The following is a 24810-nucleotide window of genomic DNA, read 5'->3' on the forward strand; positions in this document are numbered from 1 at the left end:
CCTATGGGTTTTACAATTGTAATAAATAAGGCGTCATTTATTATGAAATCGCTTAAATACTTGTGTAAGTACTAATTATGTATTGTTTACTTGTGACTTATTATAAATTGTATTGTGCTTCTGATTTTAATTTGGATTAAATGACTACCTACAATAATATTATGAATATTGATGTTTCATTTCTCTCTTAAAGTTACATTTAGCTTTTGTTATTAGAATAAACTAATTTATAATATTTTTAAGACTGTTGACGCGGTGATTGGGCAACTGTCTGCCGTGCGTCTGGTAGCGGGTTCGATTCTCGCCTGGAGCAACTCTTTATGTGACCCACAAATTGTTGTGTCGGGTCTGAATGTCATGCATAAAACTTGGTATGTTTCTAAACGCACCCACAACATAAGAGAACATCCTATTGTGTCTCTACACCATAAATCAACAGAACATCATGATCGCGTATCAAATTGCTTAGTTCAGTTTCTGCTCTCGATCAACATGTCTGCGACATGTCGTCGCAGTTGGTTGAAGTGTACGAGAATTTAGCAATTTCATGTGCCTGTTTTATTGTCATTCACAATATTCTAACTTCAAAACCAAAACAGAGACGATGGTGGCAAACGGAATTATTTAGAAATAGATACAGACTTGGAGGAAGAGCTTTGATGAGAGACCTAAGATTTCAATGACGCGTCCAGACTGACCCACGTCCGTATCTGTATCACCTTTGATGATCGGACAAAAACCGACATGACATGGGACGGGCCGTATCATAACAGCGTATCGAGATCGCGTATCATGATACGCGTATCATTCCCCGTCCACATATGCGATCATGATACGCGTCGACGATACGGATACGGTGATCGGATCGGGCAAATGATACATGTCTGGACCCGCCTTTATTAAAGCTACAATTAATTTAAATATCATTTTAATTATTTAACATGTGACCTATGTACATTATTATAGGAAAATATTCTAAAATTACTTCATAAACCAGTCAATAAACAAAGGCAGTTGTATCAAGTTTTACTTAAAATACAAATCCGCTGATTTGCTTTGAATACATTTTAGCTAAAATCAAATATACGTAGGTATAATGAAACTAGCTTAATCTAATTTATTCTAAGTATCTGGATGTTAGCTAAAACGTTATTCAAAATGTCAGCGAAAAATACTTTTTACTCTTTATCAAATAATTTAATACTTTTAACATTGGACGGATTACTGGCTAACGCCTGAATACTGAAACGCTAATTTACGTAGTAATTGAGTATCACGCCATCTATATCATCTTACACAGAACTATTCACAGTTATCTTGAGCCATTTGAGTATTAAGGCATTAGTTCTTTGAGACTATTCTAAATTTACAATGATTTTAAGGCACTCAATCGACGGATACAGGTATCATATAAAGTGAATTAATTTAATAAGATGTAGAACTACTGTCTGGTCTTAACTGTTTGGTCTGAACATCGTCGTACGCGATCGTGAACACACTTTTCTTCTCTGTGATTGGCAATCTCTTCATATTGTTCTGTTGTACCAACGTATTCATAGCAATACCCGAATCATTATCGTCTATCTTTGTTCTATGTGTTATATCAGGCACATTATCACCACCTATATTTATCTTAGACACGTGAACTTCTGGATTTTTGCGGTCTTCTTCATAACTTGTGGATATCGAAATGCTGTGCGTCAACGCACTTTCCATGATATCCTGTTTAGGTTCCTTGACATCGTCTTGATTTACATAAATAGGTTGTTGTTCTGATGCAAGTTTTCGTGGCATCGGTTGCTGTCCTAAATATTTCGGAATATGCGTAGGCTGAATGTAACACAGTGGATTTTGATTTTCGTATTGATGTTCATACCTGTGTTCAGAATGTTGGAGTAATGGATGAACATCTGGCAAAGGACCTTCTGGTACAGGAGTCACCTTTTCTTCTTTCAGTATCCGTGGATGAATGAACTCATTTTCTTTTGATTTGAAGTTTTTTTTTACCTCTGAATCGCCTTGAGTGTCTTTGCTCATAATTTTTCCATATCGACCCGCTTTGTCTTTATCGTCTTCGTTTTTTGTTTTTGATGGGCGTTTTGGTTTACTAGGTACCACTTTTTCAGCAGGTGCAGGTTTAGCAGCGGTTGATTTCTTACCATACCACTGCATGTACCGCGGCAAACTTTTTTGTGTTGGTTTAACACTTTCTGATGATTTTGTTGACTCACTGGCTTCGTTACCTTTTTTGTTATTGGGTTCTACGTTACTTGAACTATCTAATTTAACTGATTGTGCATCTACATCTGATAATTTTGACTTGGTCGAAGAGTGTTCAGCCGCCATTTCTCGGGCTTCCGTCGATGACCCCTGTCTAGAAAATACTAAATTTCGATTGTCTTTGGAAGCTGAACTGCTTCTACTTTTACTTTCATTACTTTCATGTTCAATGGCAAGAGGACTTTTTAATGGCATATCATCAGTGGTCACAGAAAATTGTTTTTGTAATCTCAACCTTCTTTCACCTAAGTCAGAGTCCACTTTTTCGTCCAAAGAATCTGAAATCTCCATTAAAACGTCTCTTCTGAGCCTTGACTTTCGGTCACTATCTGAAATTTTTATCTGAGTAGAGGACACAGTTTCATTCTTAGAAGTGGTGACTGTACTTTTTGTCATGTCACCGTAATTTCTTATGTGTTCTTCTCTCTCATTAGTTTTGCTTATTTTTACATGCTTTTCGCTTTCCAACGAAGGAGAGACTTCACTTTCTTCGAGGATTGGCGTTTTTATTTTTCTACTTAAATCGTATACTCGCATGCTTCTTCTAGGATCTTTGTGTTTTAATTTTTTCTTAGGCTTTTTCTTTTTTACCCACGCTACTTTTTTAGTTTCATCTTCGACTACCATTTCCGATTCATCTTCACTGTATGAATCGTTGTCACTTCTTGCTTTTCTTCGTGTTGGCTTCATAAGCTGTGGTTCAGTTTGTGTGCCAATATGACATTCTGTTTGAGTTGCCATTACGGAATGTCCTGGCAAGCTCTGAGTTTCTAGCTTACTTTCGACCTGAGAAGCTGTTTCATGATTTTGTAACATCCTTTCTCGTTCAATTAAAATTTGGTGTAAAAGTTCATTTTGCTTCCTGAGCGATGATTCTAGTAACTCTTGATGAATAGTTGACTTATTCTGCATTTCTAATAATGCAGATTGTAAGTAGTCCGCTTTCAGCGGTACCGTACCTGGTACTTCAGGCTGAAGGTTAGTATACTCGTTAAATTGGTTCGGAACATCACTTCCTACTTGTGACCTTTGTCCATAGCTCTTAGCATCTTTTCCATTCGATATGTTATCTAAATCGGTGACTTTACTCATCCGATCTCTAATGTTTTTTGCTTCTTCTCCCTGTTCTCTTATAAACCTTTCCATTAGCAAGTTTTTCCCACTATCAACTACAACGTATTGTGTATGTGGTATTAGCGTAACTGGTCGTTGTTGTGGAACAGGTAAATTAACATAACGTTCTTCCTCATTCTTACCTCTAGTTACTAATCTTAAAATCTCTGTGTTTCCTTCTTTAATAAAATATTGATCCCTGCCTTGAGAAGATGGGGCGCGCAGTTTCTCTGGATATTCACGTTTAGTTTTATCAGTCTTATCGTGTATGTTCTTATCAGCATCAGACTTAAGGAAGACTCCGACTTCAGAACCGCGATCTATTTCATGTCTTCGAATGGAATCATTGTCTTGTTCCCTGCGTTGATAATGAAGTGTGGCTATTCTATCGTAACCGTTTTCTAAGTCATCGATGTATTCTTTGTGTTTATTGGCAAAAGCTTCTTGTAGTTGCATCTCTTTTGTGTAAATGATGTTGGGCCCGTCTCTGGAAAAAGGAAAAGAGAATTAAAAAAACATATTCCTGATACTTTCACTTTAATGAATATTCCCATGTCGATACCTAATATTAGTTACGTTGTGATATTTGTTATTGATCTTTGATTATTGTTAGTGATAGATAAGGATAGAAAAGAAGATAAGGCAAGGATATTTAATAGACATTTTAATATAAGTTAATCGAAAATGTTGTGTTCCGTAATCGCTTGAAATTATATACATGATGTGTCTAATTACCTGCGGAAAGATTGTCGATTGTCGTTATATCTATAATCGTTGTCAGCAGCCGTGTGTACGAATTCTTGATGAATGTCTCCTGGCGTTGAAGCTGGTTTAGATGGCTCTTTATTGGATCTGTGGTTGCGTTTATTGAACTTCCACTGGGTCGGTTTCGTCCTCAAGTCTGCCTGTTCGGCACTCCATGCCTCGCGCCTCCTCCACTCATTAGCTTGTATTGACTTATTTTCTAAATTTTGCGTCGACTTGTTTTCCCTCCCAAGTCCCTTGTCGCGCACCACTAAATGCACGTCGTCCTCTGTGGAGTTGACACGTATCACTCTTTTCCTAGAATTTATTAATGGATATCTATGTACCTAGCTGTTCTGTTATCAACACTTAAGTAGTAATAAGATTGTGCTGGTGAATGTTAAAAGTGATTCTCATTTAGTTGTACCAATTCATGTCACATGCAGTATAAATAAATCATTCCATTTTAGAAAACTGTTTAACATTGATTCCAACTTGTGAGTATTTAGTCGTATTAACCCACTCCTTGGAAGAGATATAAAATTAGAAAAAATGTGCGATATAAATCAAAATAAATATTTACCTAAAAAAGTGTTAAGCTGTTGTGAGAACTTGCATTAGTTGGTGCATTTCAGTCTGTTAATAAGAAAAAAGGAAATATTAGTAGAAAAAATTGAAACCAAAAATTAGTTGTGTACCTAAAAAGGATTTTGAACCAAACTGTGTTAGAAGTTAGCAATTGAGTGAAAAGCTGACGAGAAATAAGGATAATAAACGTGAAATTTACCTTGGAGGCATATAAAGTGGACATCCTTCGCATATGCAGCAGCATATAAGAAGTAACAGTATTATGGCTACCAATATCGCCAGCAATATTAGTAACCAGAACAGAAGTCTGCTTTCTGCTCTGTATAGACCCTGGAAAAGAATAAATTATATACATTAAATACAGATTTTGATGAAACAAACATAATTAACGCTATATTAGTACATTCTCTGCGTGAGAATAGACCTTTGCTCAGTCGTGGGCATATAATTGTAGGCTGTTTATGATGATGATATGTTCATTTTTTTCAGGATTTTTTTTATCATATGATTGTATTTGTGCTACTAATATTTCTTCTTTTACGAGACACTTGAATTTTATTGTTTATCGTTAATTACTTTTAGTGTAAATCATTTTCATTTGTAATATTAATTATGTAGAAACTTTAAAAGTATAATTTATACTTACAGAATCGTTGCTATCAGCTGTCTGATCAGCTTTTCCTGATCCCGATCCTGATCCTGTTCCTGATCCAGGGTTAATGACACCACCAGAGTTAGTGCCTGTCGTATATATTGTGACATTCTTTGCCAATTGCTCTTGAAGTTTGGCTACGTTGATGGCGGTATTACCGGTCATACGTACTACTGCGATCACTTCACTCCTGTAAAACATTAATTAAACTGTTAGTAGTTTCTCAATAAGTAGTTAGATATATTTTTTAAATCAATTGACGGAACTGATGTGTGTTATGATGATTTTAGTTTATAGAAGCATTGAAAGGGTTACTTACTTTTCTTGACTAGATTCCTGACCGCTCAAATCTGTTGCACCATTATAACCACCTTTGTATGGCTTGATATCAATAATTGATACTTTGCCTCCAGAAAGAGTACTTAGTACCTCTTCTAATTTCTTCTTATCCGGATTAGCACCAGGTACTATGAAGGACATTGTCCTAGTCTTACTTTCTGGAGGATATATTTTCACTACTGTTGTAGAAGATAATCTAGGAACACCTAGATCGTAAGCTCTGATTGTGAGAACAAATACTTCGCTCTCTTCTTGGTCATCAGATTGACGTCTTCGTCTGTGAACGTTTTGTTTCTTTGTTCTTTTTAATGCTTCTAGAAGATACAGTTCACCTGGAAAGTTAACATTTACATTGTTATTTTATGTCAATTGAGTTATTTTTTATGTGTTAAAGATATAAGCAATTTAAAGTATCCATTTACCTGTTTCTTCATTGATAGCGAATTTTCCATCTCCATTTCCCTGTATTATTTCATATCTGACTATATTATTTGGTGGTTCGGAATCTCTGTCAACTGCCTTCACGAATGCTGCCGATGTGAAATTATTCAGACTCGGCGACAGCACGAACTCGTAAAGTGACCTCTCAAACTCTGGTGGGTTATCATTTACATCTAGTAACTTAATAATTAATGGCACTGTTACTCTTAAACCTACTCCATCATTATCTCTAGCCTCTACTAAGAAATGCAGGTCTGGCATCGCTTCGCGGTCGAAGCCATGGTTGTTGGTGGCGACAGTTATGACTCCCGATAAAGGATCCAAGTGAAGAGAAGTGTTGAGGTATCCTAATATGGCAGTGAACTGTATTTTGCCGAACGCGCCGGTATCGACGTCATCTGCTGCGACTTGCACGACTTTGGTACCGGCTGTGACGTTCTCTGGTAGTTCCACGTCATACGATTGCGCCAGGAAGATTGGCGGGTTATCGTTGACGTCGTTCAGATATACTGTCACGTTTGCTGTCGCTGACAGATTCGTTGCAGGACCAAGCTCTTGAGCCAGAATCTGAAACGAAAATATCAGTTTTAAGTTGGTAAAGTTTTCTGAATTCTTGAACACTTGAAAGAACATTTATCAAGTACCAGACAAGTAGAAGAATTAGTTTATTTTTTACCTGAAATACAACAGACTTCCTAGCTTCGAAATCGAGCATGGTATTGTCCCGCACTTTGATGATAAATTGGGCGTGTCTCTCGGCAACGGTTGGCGAGATCTCGAAGGTTCCATTGTTGCCGACCAGCGAGAGAGAAAACACACCATTCTTGCCAGCGTCGTTGTCGTTGACTTGCGGTATGTATGGATCGCTGAACGTCAGCGCTGTGCCTTGAGGAGCGTTCTCGTCTAAGTATGTGATGTAGCTGAAAATTTGAAAGAATGATTCCGTTAATTTGGTTTTGCATACATTATTGTGTAACTGTGAAGACTATCTTGCAGGTTGTTGGTCGAGAAGTTACAAAGGTTCGTATTACGCAACGAGGTTTTGTTTTCGGGTCTACTAAAGAATTGTTTGGAGTTTTTAATATCAGCTGACTGTAGCCTATTGTCAGGAATAATCTCGTTCCTTTTTATATATTATTCATAAAAAATAAGTGACGAGTAGTTGCCCAACCTCTATGACTCATAGCAGATTGTTATGGCCGTAATACGCAATCAGAGTATAATTTACTGTTGATAAATATAATTACTATACTATATTATATTGATACTTACAACTGATTCTCAAAGTACGGCGGTGAGTTTTCTCGTTCAGGCAGTATGAAGGCGAGCTGTACAGTCGAGGACATGGCTTCGGGTTCCTCTCGTGACAACCTCACTTCCTCAGCTACCACAGTGAGGAGGATTGGGGCACCAGCGTGGGAGATCGCTGCTATCTCCTCTATTGGCCGTTCTAAGGTCACTTCCCCTGGAAAAAAATCATTATTGACAATAAGTAACTTCATTCTTATTTTTTCATTGACGGTATAGTATATTTCGACACGTCCTAAGTATAAGTAAGTAACTGAAAAAGTTAAATTTTACAGGAGAGCGAATTTAAGATTGCAATAATTATAAATTGTCATATCTTTGTCATTTTAAGGATTTATGGTTTGAAATTTGGTAACTGAGTTTAAAATTAAGTACAGTTTATGTTTACAAGGAAATTTTGTTTGTAAATGTTTATGGTTTTGTTTTATAACACATAGATAATTTTACTCCGGTCTTAGAATGTATCAAAATACTCTAACTGCCACATCCACACTTTTTCAATGGAATATTTATCCTTGTAAATGCTTTAACTGCCAGATACTTACTTTTGACTGGATATTACAATGAAAGTATTTTATGTAACGGTTAGTTACCTATTTTATCACCGTGATTACAACACTAATGTTATTAATGTAACTAAATTTTATTAACTATTTTTTAATAAATCTTGTTATTTTGAAGTAAAAGGCTTAAGATACTTGATTTATTTTTATTAGGAATCAAATTAAAAACAAGATAGCAAGTAGAAAAATGAACAAAGGTCATTTTGGTACAAATTCGAAAGTGCGGCCAAAATGAAAACATATAATAATCTGTTAGTACTTGACTCCTTGAGCATTTTTTATTATGGCACCAAAACTGGGAAACCAATAACTTCGGTTTTATCCAGGGTTAAAATATATCATTTTGCGGTCATTTTCGGAAAGATTATTGTAACAATAATGGGTTATAGTATATAGTTATATTATATAGTTATGGAAAGAAAGTAAATTATAAAGGTAAATTATAAAGGATGGAACGGCTGACATTTGTCGGGCATGTCATCGCCCAGGGGAATCCATTCGACATATAATTTCGGGTTGTTCTCACTTAGCTAACGGAGAGTACTTGCATAGACACAATCTTGTAGCCAGGATTATTCATCAACAACTTGCTTTAAAATACTAACTTATTGAAACTGAAGTGCCGAATTATAAGTATCTGCCTGACCCAGTTCTTGAAAATGGAGATGTCACACTGTATTGGGATCGAACTATCATCACAGACAGGACAATTGTTGCTAACAAACCTGACATTGTGGTGATAGATCGACCAAGCCTAATGATAATTGATATAACAATCCCACAAGTCGAGAATCTCCCGAAAGCTGAAAAAGATAAAGCTAGTAAATATCTTGATTTAGTTTATAAGGTTGTCGACATGGGGGATATAGATTTGGCAATAATTGTGCCGATAGTCGTATCTGCCAATTGCCCCAAAGCTAAAAGCCTCGACCAACATCTGAGTAGGCTAAAGTTAGACGGTTGGATCAAGAGCCTGATGCAGAAGGCAGTACTTCTGGACACAGCGCGTATTGTCCAGAAATTCCTCTCTCTTGAGCCCTGACCGCCGTAGCTTGGATTTACTGGTGGGCTACTGCTTTTTATATTTTTAAATGTTTCTTTTTTCTTATTTAAAATTTTCTAATTAAATATTTTTAAATCTAATCAACAAGTAAGGTAAATAAATAAATGAAAATTAAGGGTTACAGGTTGAATAGGAAGGTCCAATTAGCTGCCGTTTAACGTTTAACGCGGTAACGATTACCGGATAAACGGCCCGCTTCGTTGTTTTTTTTAATGTGGCGAAAATCATCCTATGGCTTCTCCCGCCTTGAGCGAGGTGAGAGAAAGTGTCAGACTCTTACTGACAAAAAATTAGCCCATTCCTACTCTTGCTCTTCGATCTGGAGCCTCAGTACCCCGCTAGTCAGTCCGCAGCTCCGGGTCAGGCTTGACTGGACCTCATCTGTGGTAGTCTTTGAGGTACGCGCGGAACACGAGGCGCCGTTTGTCCCGAACAAACGGCGCCTGGTTTCTGGTTCTGGAAGGGCAGCGAGCTTGATCGCCTACCGCAGACCCGTGCTTACGATGGCCGAAGAACATCTCGCGATCCCCGACGCGAGTGTCTCGCGCAATGACTACGGTATGACGTGGTTCATTCCTCCTCCTTAGCTGGCATGACTGCCTCGCAAAAGGTGGAAACGGTATCCCAGTTCTTTTCGCTCGATCATACTCAGGGTATGATCGAGATCGATCGATCGTCGGCGTAGCGACGGCGCCGAACCTGATGCGGCACCCAACTCGGGAGCTGCTCACGTCTCAAAGGCAGTCCGGGTGATTTGTGGATATCGCACGATCTCCGAGGAGGCGGCAGCTTGCTGGATGACCGCCGTAGGATCTGGAGCCGAAAGCGCTTCAGTTTGCGCGCTGATGTGCGTCGTCAGGGCGAATCTCCGCTGCCGTGCCAGATTAGTGCGTTCCGGGACGAGGTCCAGCATGATATCATGGACTTGCTGTTATTGCAGCAGTAAGTCCTCTCTAAGAGGAGCGGCTTGAGAGACGCTATACCGCCTGACACAGGTGCTTGCCAGGGATGGGACTTTCGGTAGGTGTCTGTTTCTGATAAGGTGGGAGGAAACGTCTGGATGTAGTCGGCGATGTAACCGGATGTCACAGCCATCGCGGGAGATACTCCTGGCGTCGGGGATCGCGAGATGATCTTCGGCCATTGTAAGCACGGGCCTGCGGACGGCGACCAAGGTCCCTTCCGGAACCAAACCCGAACGAACGGCGCCTCGCGTTCCGCGTGTGCCTCAAACAGCCATCAGACTACCACAGAGAAAGTCCCGACCAGGAGCTGCAGACTGCTAGCGGTGGTTTTTAGTCAGTAAGAGTCTGACACTCCCTCTCGCCTCGCCCGGGGCGGAGAAGCCAGGGGAACATTTTCCACCCTTAAAAAAGGTGTAAAATTGTTCACATGATCACAAACACTTGCAATTTGTAGCATTTGTAGTGTACTGAACTATCTGAAAACAATCAAAATCAGATTAAACATCATTGTTTACGATAAATAATTATTAGCATAACTATGTAAGTGTATAGATAAATATTTATATTCTAGTTGAATTCCAATGTATAAGTTAGTTAATTACCTTAATTTTACGCGATATCCATGGAATAAGTAGTTAAGTGCCTAGATACATTTTACAATTAAAATTGAATCCAGTGTATAAATGTGTAACTACGTAGATACACACTTATGGACCGGGAATGGCTAAAATTCCATAATAATTATCATTAGGACTTACCTTGTCTAGGTGACGAATAAATCTCATTTGGTGGTGACATGGTGAGATTCTGTCGCCTTTTAATTGCATTTTGCTTTAACGATACTAAGAATTTACAGCGTTCACTATATTAATAAAATATAACGCACCGCTCGCGCGTGCCGCTCGCTGTTACCGCGAAGAACTGAGCGAGCGGCAGATGCCCGCACCCCGCGTCTCGATCCCCCGCGTACTACTATTTAACTGGAACTTCCATATTTGTACGTTGTATTTATTTCCTAGCTAATTCAGATAAATACTTATGCTTCTGAAAAAAACCATGTTCGGCTGTTACAATTTTTTTGATATTTTTTTATTGGATAGATACAGGTACGTTGAAGCTAAAAATGCAATAAAAACCATTTCGTGTATCTGGCAGATACATACTTATACTTAGCGGGTGTCGATTTTATGAGTTGACCACAGGAAAACCAAACATGGTGTGTCCTCACAAATTAATTATTTTTGATTAAAAACAGGTACCGTACGTCAAATCTTCTCTCAAAATCTTTAAACGTGAAGAATAGAAAATAATCATAATAAGAAAATTTTAAATTAAAATAGTATTCTATTACTTATACAATATCAAACCACTAAAATAAATTCTAAATACCACCGTAATGCCATCTGTGGAATAACCCTGTCACTACTTTCTTCCATCCCGTGACGTAAATGCTGTCGGGATAGCAACACGCAGATTCACGCAGCGCGTTTTGTCCGCTTGCATAGTTCAGGTTTAAAAATACAGATGGCGTAAGTGTGACAGGTTTTATATTTTTTTACATTCTATATTTAAACTTTGGAAATATAAGGACTCCCGTGAAATTCCTCTACATTTTCTTGTCTATTTTGATGAAAAATGGTTTATCCTATTTTACCAGAGTTTTCGTATTTGTAAATGCTTGTACAAGTCTTCACCAAATTAAAAATAAACAAGGACGACAACAAGTTCCTAGGAATGTGAAAAGAAAAACAATAAACGAGTAAACAAACAAACGTCAGACGAAGAGTTCCCTCAATGCGTGAGCCCATTTAATGAAATTCTTTACCAGTACCTACTATTATTATTAGACAAGTTCGAGACAAGCCTTTAGACGGCAAACATTGGACTCCAGTGATATTTCTTTGAAAAATAATGAATAACCATGAGCCTATTTAATATGGACATGATAATATGACACATTCAAATGTGCAAGAACTTGCTTCCATTCATAACAGCCTGGTACATTGATTATGCCAAGTAGGTGTTTGAGAAAAAAGTCGTGAAAGGTGATTAGCATACAAAAGTGGTGCATCCACTCTTAATATCAAAGTGCTAAGATCGTCATCTGTCGGCGATGACAAGGCAAATGAGGGCTCATTAATTATTTACCAGTCACGCTTGAATGGACCGAATAAATTATTGCTGAGGTAGTACATGGATATTATGTGCATATTCCTGTCTGTTAAGAAGTATGTGTCCCTAAGGGTATTTACCTATGTATTCTCTGTAGCGGTAGAAAGGGGATACATATTAAATAAATTACGCCCACTGTAATACATGCATTATGCCAACTACGAGAAAAAACTTTTGAATTGAATTTTGAATGTCTCATTAAATTAAATGATAAATCTCTCATATTATTTTATATAACATTGCACCACATTAGGATCCTGTGTCGTAGGTGCGTTTACAAACATACAAGTACACAATTTCTGGAATTATGAAACTCAAAGGGTTGCTCCGTGCTGTAATCGAACCCTCTACACGTTGCGTGGCAGCCGGTTGCCCAGCCACCGCGTTAACCATGCAGTCAGGGATTTAATAACGGATATATAAATAACAATAATATAAGTTAAGTACTTAAGTACTAATGACAAATAACAGAACGTCTATATATTAATACGTGATGCAAAAACTTTGGACCGCTTTTTACGAAAATTGGGCGGATGTAGGAGGATAAAATTTGGTACACTTATAGTTTATGTGTAGGAGAAGTGCAGGACGCTAATATTTTTCAAAAATAATGCTTACAAAGTACATTAAATTAATAAATAAAACATTACACACACATGCATAGTATCTGATCGTATTTGACAAAACGTCAAATTGCGATGATATTCTCACGTCTCATATGAAAAGAGTTTTATAAAAGAGTTTGTTTGAGTTTGAGTTAAATAAAAATTATCCTTGAACGTATGTTAAGTGGTATTGTAAATTAAATCGTATATGGTTGAATTTCGACCACTAGGCGACCACTAGTATTATAAAATACAATAACTAATGTAACATACGACATAAATGAATAATTAATTAAAAATGTTCACCCAAAAATAAACAAAAAACAATTAAAAGTTTTTAAGGCGCTTAAGATTAAAAATGTATTAACTGCAGTCACATTTATTTTGTCACATTTAAATGAAAAAGCTTGCATTGAACACCAACGCGGTATTAATGGCGGACGAGTGGCTCAACTAATGAACCGAATTGATTGCCTCTTTTATTCATTTCTCTATCGCTTATTTAATGGCGAAGATTAACCTTTATGCTTAAACATTATTCATTCATTGTACCTTTAATAACAATTACATTATTGGAAAACTTCTCCTATTAATCTTATGAAGGAAATATGTTATTGGAATTTGATGTATGCTAATAATTTTGAACGTTAGAAGGCGCCTGTTTTGCGAATTATGACCACAAAAGCATAATTCCCAGTAATGTAACAGTGTAAAGTGGGAAATAATTAACATATTTATTATATTGATTGTACATATTAGGTATATGTATTTAAAAGTTAAGGGGGCTTGATAAACAGTCTGCACGCAAGAATATTCAAATGAAACGAAAATAGCACCTACTTTATATACCGGAATCACAATAAAGTTTATGGGCGGCTGTACAATACGACCATTCGTATGTACCCAAGTATAGCACCCGGCTCCGAATATTCTTACTAACTCCGAAATTGAATCTCGATAACCATTCACATGCTCGTAAGGTGTGGTCTGATTAATGCGACAAATTCTCAAACACGACAGCTCTTCCAATATTCCGATAAGTTTTAACCGTTCTTAAGGGGCAAGTTTGCGGAGGCGAGCATAGTTTTCGAGCTGATAATGTCAGAGCAAGTCGGGATTGTATTGTCAGCTACTACGTAGGTACCGGGACGCTATTCAAAGGAAGTGCCTTTATTATGAAGTAAGGTAGGGCAGCTTTACAAACAATGGATGGCGAGGCGAGAGCGCGACCGGTAAGGTCTAATGAGCCATTATGTGCTTGTTCAGCAGAATGCAAGGTTGCATTAAAAGCCCTGTTAGCATTTTCGAAGTCCGTCGTGTTTGTAGTTTTGTTAGCAAACAAATACGCATTGTTAAGTGTTGTCAGTGCGGCCACAGCCACGCACTCAACATCAACTTATGGCATTGTTAGGGGAATTTAGATGTAAGGCTGAACTTTAGATATAGTTGTACGTGGAAACTTGGTGCCAAGTTTGCTCCCGAATGGTAACTACTAGCGGCAATTGTTGGGCTTTATGCTAAATATTATGCTAAGCAGGTGGCAGACGTCTAGTGGATGTTACGTTTGTTACTGTTTGTGTACCGTTTGACGCACCTGCAGAACGTAACGTTTCAAAACAAATTAGAGAAGTGACCCCGTCAATTAATTCCAGAACCCAGCAGTTTGTCTATACGTTAATTGTTTAGCTTAACTAACAAACTTTCGCTATTAATTTTGATGGCGTAAAATGGAAGTTGGTGGAAAATGAGTGCAAACTAAATCTGATTGTGTTATAGAAGTAAAGTGGGTCACGCAAGGTTGCGAGTAATAGTTTTGTAGCAAGTGGGCCATAAGGGGTGGGTGTCGACCAACGATAAGGAAGTAGGATATCCTACGGAAGCCGGACGCTCGACGGACGTTCCGATGTTATCAAGAAAGAAAAAATGTATGAAAAACTCAACTGACCTACTGTAGACAACAAAAACTACATTCTAGAAGTCTTGGGAACTAAGTTAGTAACATAATCAAGGCCAAACGTTGAGGTAAAGTGGGCTGCAGACGGTCGAGTCGTGGTTTACGTTTCTTTCACGACCTCTTTTGGCGACAATAAAATTTAAGTTGGTGCCAATAAATTTTCAGTTTTGTTACTATTTCTGAACATTTTGTGTTATGACTTATTTTGGGAAACTGATACTATGTTTAGTACTAGACTGTAATTTTAGCTTCAGTGTTATTCATTCAAACCAGTTAAAAAGTTGTGAATATAGTTTTTTTAAGTTACTACAATTCAAAAGCGTACGGACTGAATTAAGCAAAGAGATTGCTATTATATTGCAAGTCAGAGGGACTTGACCGGTGAATTAATATTAATGCAAAATTACCGCTACAGTAATGCAGCATTTTAATACCCGGCTATATGAAGCCTCATTTTAATCGAAATCTTAATGAAAGTAATACAATATTTAAGAGCTATATTAATAGATGGTTTAACGGAAGATCTCAGAGATTCATTGTTAGAATATCTTGAGATAAAATGTCGGAAACGTTCAAGATTTTATTAATTAATTAAGAAAAGCTTTTTACGGAGCTGTTTATGAGAATCGGAAACAGAATGGCCCTCTATAATTTTATTACACATAGGTACTCATTAAAAACGATGATAGTTTCAACTTTATGGGTTTTTAAGTAGTATGTATGCCCATTGTTTTACTCTTAAGTATTATGAAATAAATGTGAGAGATTTTTATGAATCTAATAAATAATCTAAGTGGTCCATTTGCATTAATGCTGCTGTCTCATAGTTTTGACGTCACATTTTCTATGGTATGCAACGAAATGGATTGTGAATTCACTACTAATTTACATGTTAAGAAGTATAAAGGTTTTTTAAGTGGATAAAATCATCCAATGACTTCTCCCATCTTGGGCGAGGCGAGAGTATCAGACTCTAACTAACTAAAAACTACTCCGTTCCTACTTCTGCCCTTTGAGCTGGGGCCCCGGTAAACCCGTTAGGTACTCCGGAAAGAAGTATATAGATAGCTTTATATTTGAATTAGTATTACCAAACGCTCGTACTAATTATTGGGATATTCTATAAACAAAATACAAATCCTTAAAAATAAGTTTATAAAAACTAATCAAACATTAACTCACCCGTAGTTTCATTGATGTTGAAGAATGGCGTGAACGGGTTTCCCTCAGATACTAGCCCATATCTGATCTGTCTGGGAGCTCCTTTGTCTCCATCCTCAGCCCTGACCCTGACCACCATGTCTCCTGGCGCCACCTGCCTTGGAAGGTGGGTGATTGGAGGAGCTGAGGTGAACACTGGTGGCATGTCCTGGACATCTTGAACGACCACCACCACCTCCAGGCCAGCGATGTTGCGCGTATCCTTGCCTATTTCTATGTAGGGATCCTGAAATTAATAATAAATGTCGTTTATTTTATGTTAAATGCTGATGATATAAAGTTAACCTTAATCTGAAATTACGTATTTTGTTATGATTGTAATTCAATTCAAACGAAATAAATACCGACGTGAAACAACGCTTGTGTTGTGTTTTGTTGTGAAAGTGAGATTCTACCCCTCTTTCCAATCATTCCAATCCTAACCTCCAAGAGGCAAAAAGTGTTTCGAGTGTCAATGGGCAGCGGCGATTGCTTACCATCAGGTGATCCATCTGCTCGTTTACCGGCCTATATTATATCACAAAAAAACACAAGCTTTTGCCCCAATCTTTATAACGCAGCTCTAGATTCCTGTAGCTATTTATATGACACCGTCCAAGGAACATAACGATTTTAGTACAAACACTTGGCCTTTATGAAGTCTTCAATATTGTCACTAGACAAGTAAGTGGCTCTTATCCAGTATTATTCTCAGCGAATAAATCTTTTAATCCCCTCGTAAGAACACCCACGAGCTCGCAAGTTCTATTCTCGGCTCAACCACACTATGAACGGACTCAGTAAGTATTATTTTATAGGGCTAGTAGGTACTTTTAATCGATAAATGTGCACTCCTACGCAACTGATCCCGGTCTCTAGAGTATCTATGGCTCAATAAATATCGTTGTTTTGTGAACGTTCTGGAAAATAATTGAGTTTATGTTTTTTCGAACTTGACACAAATTGGTTTGGAAACGAAAAAATGTATTTTCTGTCCCAGAAATGTTTTTGTTGAAAGAAAACGAAGTGTTTTGGTAGATATAAGGAAAATGATGCTGTTTAATTTCAGGTAGGTAAGAGTAAATATAATGGATTACTGTAATCACATTACCATCATAAAAAAGACTACGACTAGATTTTTTTACCGACTTAAAAAAAGGAGGTTCTGAGTTTGACCTGTATATGTAATTATGTATGTTTGTGCGCGATTATCTCGCGTTTGACTGCATCGATTTTGATGCGGTTTTTTAACATAGTATTTTTCAATGTTTGGAGGTTTTTATTACCCATCTTAATAAATGAAGGTTCACACAATTCGGGGGCCAAATGCCTCCTGCCGGAGGTTGTACGCGGGGATCGTGCGGTCCATGGCCCTCTACGGCGCCCCTGTGTGGGCGCCGAACCTGATGCGGCGGCCAGCTCGGGCGCTGCTCACGTCTCAGAGGGTCATGGCCATCCGGGTGATTCGTGGATATCGCACGATCTCCGGGGAGGCGGCGAACCTCCTTGCCGGATTACCGCCGTGGGATTTGGAGGCGAAGGTGCTCGCGCGCGTCTTCAGTCTGCGCGCCGACGCGTGTCGCCGGGGCGAAACTCCATTGCCGCGCCAGATAAGTGTGTGGCGGGACGAGCTCCGGCGCGATCTCATGGCGGAATGGCAGCAACGACTGTCGCAACCGAGGGCTGGGCTCGCTGTCATCGCAGCGGTAAGTCCCCTCTTTGAGGAGTGGCTAGAGAGGCGCCACGGCGTCCTTACCTACCGCCTAACGCAGGTGCTTACCGGACATGGGAGTTTCGGTAGGTTCCTGTTCCTTATTGGGCGGGAGGAAACGCCCGGGTGTCATCACTGTGAGGACCGCCCGGAGGACACGGTAGAACATACGGTGGCGGTGTGCCCTGCGTGGGCTGAGCACCGCCAAGTCCTCAGGGATGTGGTCGGCGACGGCGACCTCTCGCGCCCGGCACTGGTTCAGGCCATGGTGCGGAGCGAGAGGGACTGGGATGCCGTCTCCTCCTTGTGCGAAGCAGTCATGCTAGCTAAGGAGGAGGCGGGGCGCGTGAGAGAACAAACCTCCTCACGCCCCAGTCGTCGCGAAAGACACTCCGGGCGTAGGGGATCCCGAGACGATCTCCGGCCACCGTAAGTGCGGGCCTGCGGACGGCGAGCAAGGGTAGCTCACCGCCCGAACAGAACCAGACCCGTGCGTGCGGCGCGTCGCGTTCCGCGCACGCCTCAAAGAGCCATCAGACCACCACAGATGGGGCCCAATAGGGCTGATGCCTGATCCGGAGCTGCGGACTACCTAGCGGGTTTACCGGGGCTCCGGCTCGAAAAGCAGGAGAAGGAACGGGGTGGTTTTTAGTCAGTAAGAGTCTGACACTCCCTCTCGCCTCGCCCAAGGCGAGAAAAGTCATGGGTGATTTTACCCCTCAAAAAAAAAAAAAAAAAAGGTTCGCACTATAACTTTTGAAGACGGCTCCCTATTAAAGAAGTAGTTATTGAAAAATTTTTAATAATCGGCAGATAAAGGTTAAAATAAATTCATATAATTAAAAAGTTAACACTAAATTAATTTTATAGATCTTTAATGAGTTAATATAGATGCCAACTAATAATATGGATTATGCAAGAATTTAAGACTAAATGAAGCGGTAATGACAGTCGTATATAATTTACGGAACATATTAACTTCATATGAATATTAAAACGACTTTAATAGTATATTGGAACTCATTAAATTACAGTCATAGTCTTCAGATTATAATAAATTGGATTCTGAATGTAATTAAATAAATGTGCTAATTACTATCTAGCGTATATTACAGAAATCTGCGAATTTCTTTACCATAAAAAAATATGTATTGCAATTTCACGTTTACGTTATTCCATGTGTATATTTTGAGTTCTCTTATGTATCACACCATCCGATTTCATTTGTGACTTTTAACCAGCATAAAGGTTTGCTACTTACCACGACTAGGTTTGCAATTTAGAGCAACCTTATTTTAACTAGCGGCCTTAAAATAGTACCCTAATTAAATCCCAGCTGTACATACATCAGTTAATGTACCACAAGCCACAAAATCCATTGCACTTGTTTTGGCGTAATTAATTACAGTTTAAATAGTGATCATTAGTTGGAATACTAGATTGGCCTGATCTCGTGAGGAACGTTGAATAATTAACCCTAATTAGAAGGGAACAGGGTTCATTTGAATAAACGCTGTACTTACCACAGCCAGTAGTGTCAAATGGTACATAGATTGGGCCTCGAAGTCAAGAGGTCCTACTAGGAATATGGTTCCTTCAGTGTTCTCAGCTGATACGCGGCGTTGCCGGATAGCGAAGAGCGGTGACCCCTGTGGAAGGAAATATAAAATAAATAATGACCAATTAAGAAAAGGGCTTAAACTACGTTAAGAGCAAGTCTTTGTATATGTTTAAAAGTTATGACTTATTAGAGAAGAAGATTTTTTATAAAGCAGCATTAGATGTAAACATGTTTTTAAAGACTTTATTACTTCGAAATACATACATATAAACCGAATATAACACTAAAGGTCATGTTACTGATTAAAGATGGAACCCATAATCATATTCAACAAGCCATTCTAAATCCCTTCTAAACTCATAACAATATCACTTCCCACAGCTTACTTAGCGACGACTATGCGGCCATTATCGAAATAAGGGTCGGAACCGATACAATAAACTCTACACTCCCATTGGACGTTACCCGGCCCACAACAGACGCTCTAAAATTACTCTACATGTAAGGACACGATCTCCATTATTATAGCATTTAAGCCTATAAAACGACCTCGAATGGTGCTAGCCATTCTCCGGCTCTGTGAGAATTTTAACACGCCTGGCTCTTAATGTCCGGTAATTGCATCCCGTCCGATGGTCCATCGCGAAATGCGAACAACCACAATGCACTTATTAAGAAGCAGCCTAATGTGATCCCATTCCAGAAATAATAGTAGAAATATTCATATCAACCAGTCCAATTTTATCGAGTGTCTTAACAATCAGTTCTGCTTCGATGATGAATAGATCTGTTTCTGTTTCAAAAAATGAGGCACAAATCGCTTTAAGCGCATTATGTTGTTACTTTGCAAATTGAGAAGTAAGAAGGCTTTCGCCTTATTATCTTTTTCTGCTTTCAAAGCGTTTTTGTTGTTACAATTTATCGTTTTGAAATGGTAGTCTACTGGATACGCAATTATAATTGTAGCGAAAATTAGATTATTTCGCACGGTCATGAGGCTGTCGAGACCTGATTTTGGATTCAAAAAGTGAACAATACATATTACGTGATCTTACGTGGCTTTGTGAATTCTTCCGCCCCGTAATTTTGAATTTGATTGCCTATTCAAATTTGTGGGAGTCGATTCCTGTACGTAACGTTGGGTTCCGACCACATAAAAGCGTAAATGAGTTTCGCAAAGGTGTATCCCGCGTCAGCAATAACGCCGTGAAAATGATCCCTATTAGCGTGCGAGCGAAACTTCATTATGTGGTTACAACGAAATGCGTGTCAAACACGACGCTGCCATAAAATATCATTAGCTAACCTCCAATCATTGTAGCTTTAGATCGTGTATTCTCTAGAGTACAAGTACTTACCCAAAGTTCGAGTTCCAAAGGCTTCGGTGACACAGGGTTCTTTCTTGCTATCACTATCTCGAGATCAGTTCCACGTTTGGCATCCTGTTAAAGGAACACATAATAAAATCATTATTCAAATTGTGCAACGAAATGCAATATTTTATTTAATCTACAGTACTGAGATCTGTTAGAACGTAATGTTAATACCCTAGTACTGGCAGACGTCCTTTGTGTCACTATGCACATACGTCATCATCATCATCAATCACTCCCGTCACACGGCACGCTTCTCGTCGCCTCATTTGTTCTCCACTACACCGACAGGTGCTTTTTCCACGTAAATCTGCTATTATAACTGGACTATGCAAATGAACATCTTTATACCCGACACTTTTAATGCAAGTACTTTCGCTGTCCGGCTTTTGCATTTGCAATAAACTATCATCAGGTGTCATTTGGAGTGATAAACCCCTAATACTTTAACTTTGCAACCTCTCTTTAGCGAAATTGGTTTTGAAAAGTAATTTTCGATTAGGTATGCACTTACGTTTACTCAAGGCAGTATAACATGTTAAGGGTTATGTAATATAATATCTGTAAGTAAGAAGCGTAATTGCAGTATTTCAATTATCGACTTTAAGACTTTTGCATGTGCGGGTGAATAGCGTTGTTGGTTTCAAAGCTAAAATTTCGTTTTAACATTATCCATCTTTGTTCAGAATACTTATAATAATTAGCTACTGTATAATTTTCTATTATAGTATATTATCTTTTCAATTCCGCGTAGATTCACAACCTTTACAAATAACTTAAGTATAACCGTACCTCAGGCACCAGAATGATGCCAGGTTGGTGCGGGAAGATGGTATCCCTGGGCGTAGTAGCATTGGTTCCTGTGACGGAACATGCAATCCGGGAGCTTCGCCCCCTGGTGTTGCGGACTGATAGCCTGAAGTCCACGTAGCGACCAGGTTCCAACCGCCTCAGCAGAATGATGTTGGCTTGGCACACCGAGTTGTAGCGAGTGCAGGGTAGTGTCTCCACACCAATGTCTAGGCGACCCATCTGACCTGGATGAGGAAAGAAAATAACAGTAGTTTTAAATATATTTAACATTGAAATAGTAAAATCGTATCGTAATGCTATGTGAGTAACTACAGTTTCCAAATAATTGGGGACAGGAGCATATAGGAAGGGGTAACAGTATAACTCCTAATAAATATATAGACTGAAAAATAAGAAAAGCCATTGATTTAAAAATAATGAACCATGTTTTTTCGTGAAATAAAAATAAACAGTTGTTTTTTCGCGAAACAGAAATTGTTTGCTGAAGTTTCCGCAATTCAATGACAAATTATCTTCTCGAGTGTCCTGGCTAATGGAATGCAATAACGCTTTGTTTTGTTCCGAACCTCGCAATATTGGGTTACTTCCAGTTAGGGTCGAGTTCTCTTCAGCAAAATTTATATTTTCTAACAAACATAGCTATGACTAGATTGTTTCTTTATAATGAATCCTTTTTCAGATAGATAATATTAATTTCTAAAATTAATTCACTATCTAGAAAATGCAACCTCCACTTTACGTGTCTGAAAACGTCTAGGTCCACGATAATTTCCCTTTTGTCTTCAATCATTATAAGATTGTTAAACCTTTCTCAATCAATTTTAAACTTAAAACCCTTACCAATAAGTTCGAAGTGCAGTGGATAATCGAAGTCAGGGTCGGAGGCGCGGACGCGGTAGATGACGGAGCCAACGGGGACGTCAGCCGGGACGAGGACCAGTCGCATCAGGGTGCTGGGGTCAAACACCGGCTCGCCGGCGCGCGCGCCGACCGCCCACCACACCACCACCAGCGCCAAGGCGAAGGTCATCCTGGAAATTAAGAGGTTCGTGAGAAAATTGTTTTATTGAATACACATATGATATTACACATCATTTGAAAATTGTTTTGTTCTTCTACGAAGAGTAAATGCTTATGCTAACTGTGACATTGCATGGATTGACTTCTCAAATTTGTAAAAATAGCTACGGCTCTAGCTACGGCTTTTGTATACTAATACGAGTGTAAATAAGTACTTTGGTAAGTTTGTCGTTTAATCCGTTATATGTCCGAACGCAGATCTACACGAGACACAATGTGTTTTATATACCGACAGACAAGATGTTAATTTGTGTAGTAATAAGTCATGATACTTTTCATGGATGATCAAGAAAATCCCTCCCTAATGCTGTTTTTGTCGGACAAACGAGTAACATACCTATTATGACATTCATTACTTAATGTTGAAGAAGTAACATCGTTGTTTAACTAACCTTTTAGTTTCAATTCAAGTGACGCAAATGCGATTAGTTTTGGTACGGTGTCATTATTCTTGATTGGATGGTAAGAAATAAAAAAATATTTTCTACGGTATTTCCCATGGGACCTTTAGCAACTGCAGAATGTCTCATACACTATAATCGATAAGGAAATACTAGAGACTATGAATAGATAATGATGCATGACCTTGTGTAGAAGTAAAATGGATAGAGTTAAAATAAAAATTCAATGATAATATTTTTGTCCATGAAAATAATTTTATAGTTAGTGAAACCAAAATACTTAAGAATTCAGGTAGTTAGGTAGCAAATAACTCAGTACAAGCCTCTTTAATATTGATCCTACATAGTCACCAAGTTGAATCATAGAAGCAACTCTCCGAGCAACAGTGACAAGTTCGCAAACAAGGTTTAGCAGCGACCCACTTCATAAGCATAACTCAGTAAATCATATTCCAAATAGCTGAAATCAAAAGTTAGGTCCGCAACTACCCGTACGATTAGGTCGGGAGCGAGCGCAACCGGCATTAAATTATAAATTGGCCGTATCTCCGTGATATTCTTAGGATCAGCTTCGACCGCAGACCTAAGCAAGCCTTGCGAAAGGGAAATTCGAGTTATGAAATCATACCGCCGCTTCTGTGCCGACCAGGAAGTAGCCGCTCTTTATGGCTCGCCCGTAATAACTCGTTTAGGGATGCTATCAACTCAATTTTATTTTAATTTCATACGCAACCTGCGCTCCTAATCTCGGATCAGCTTTGTCAGATCAAACAATCACAATTAAGTCACGGATATAACCATTCCTTTATTACAAAACTACTGTATATTTGCTTGTTACTATTTTATTATTAACGCCAAACTAAATTTATTGCTCTCAATACGTTAATAGATACCAGTTATTTCTTTAGGTACTCTAAAACATTTACGAAATAGGTGGTGTTAGTTTTCTCGTATTCCTTGAACTGTGGCATAACTATTTTAAAACAAAATCCAGCCGGCGAACTAAAGTAAACCCATTCTCGTGTTGTCTGTTTGTGTGTTATCTACTGCGCTGCAGTTGTGTAAGTAACACCAACAACGAACAAGTTCACTGGCACGTTAACATGGAACATGTCTAACTTCGAAACTTTCGGATAAACATTTTGCGAAGAAATAATGCGGACGAAATTGATATGTATCGGGTTTCTGTTTAGACGAATGTTTTCAAGATTTTACTGTATTGGAAAAACATTTATTTGGAGTTTGAAGAACGTCGGACTGAAGGCAGTGGCGCGGTATGCGAGGGCTATTAATATTGTCCCAACGTCTGAGAGGCAATTATTCAGCAGTAAAAGTTATTGCCAGTCAGTAGGGAGGCTTGTGTTCTAGAGGTGGATCTTAAAGACGAATGTGTACGCAAAGGCTCTTGGAGTTTGATTTAGCGCAGGCAAGTTTCTGTGTGCGCTGCGTCACATCGGTGTTTCCTTGTGGCGCCGCGACCAAGGTGAAATATTTGTCTGACGTGAACGCCCGCCGCCTGCGACACTAAATCTTGTCGCGTGCTCAACCCGGACTGTGAACTACACTACACCTAGCTCTAGATATCGGCAACATTTTGATACACACCTCAATGTTGTAACATTATCCAAAGAATTACAATTTCCTTCATAACTGTAAACGATACTTAATTGTTACTTTCTGAACAATAATAACAAAGTCTATTGAATATACGCCATCTCCCAACGCCAATTAAAGTCATTTCGGGCAGACAGAGAGCTATTACTGCCATTCGATCATTCGGGAAAGCACAGGAACGCAATTAAGGTATCATTATCTGTGAGTCCATGCGAACCGAGAATTTACCTTTAAATCATCTGACAGTCCGCTTATCCTTGACATTAATAT

The 24810-nt window shown here is 38.7% G+C and overlaps 1 protein-coding gene across 2 annotated transcripts in view; it reads right to left on the reverse strand.

Moving 5' to 3' along the window:
* Window positions 1–449: 449 nt before the first annotated feature.
* Window positions 450–24810, reverse strand: part of LOC118265228 (cadherin-86C) — a 115415-nt gene continuing 91054 nt past the window's right edge. The window contains exons 3-15 of one of the 2 annotated variants that reach the window (XM_050706067.1): window positions 22286–22476; window positions 21425–21669; window positions 20618–20701; window positions 19222–19347; window positions 15970–16234; window positions 7430–7622; window positions 6834–7077; window positions 6139–6724; window positions 5697–6048; window positions 5372–5567; window positions 4925–5055; window positions 4129–4455; window positions 450–3880 (exon numbers count right to left, since the gene is read on the reverse strand). In XM_050706067.1, coding sequence (XP_050562024.1) covers window positions 1426–3880; window positions 4129–4455; window positions 4925–5055; window positions 5372–5567; window positions 5697–6048; window positions 6139–6724; window positions 6834–7077; window positions 7430–7622; window positions 15970–16234; window positions 19222–19347; window positions 20618–20701; window positions 21425–21669; window positions 22286–22476 — 5395 coding nt within the window. In that variant the 3' untranslated portion in view covers window positions 450–1425. The remainder of the gene's footprint in view (window positions 3881–4128; window positions 4456–4924; window positions 5056–5371; window positions 5568–5696; window positions 6049–6138; window positions 6725–6833; window positions 7078–7429; window positions 7623–15969; window positions 16235–19221; window positions 19348–20617; window positions 20702–21424; window positions 21670–22285; window positions 22477–24810) is intronic. The other variant, XM_050706068.1, reaches the window with a different exon arrangement.

The sequence above is a fragment of the Spodoptera frugiperda genome, chromosome 28 (assembly GCF_023101765.2).
Source record: "Spodoptera frugiperda isolate SF20-4 chromosome 28, AGI-APGP_CSIRO_Sfru_2.0, whole genome shotgun sequence".
Taxonomy (NCBI): domain Eukaryota; kingdom Metazoa; phylum Arthropoda; class Insecta; order Lepidoptera; family Noctuidae; genus Spodoptera; species Spodoptera frugiperda.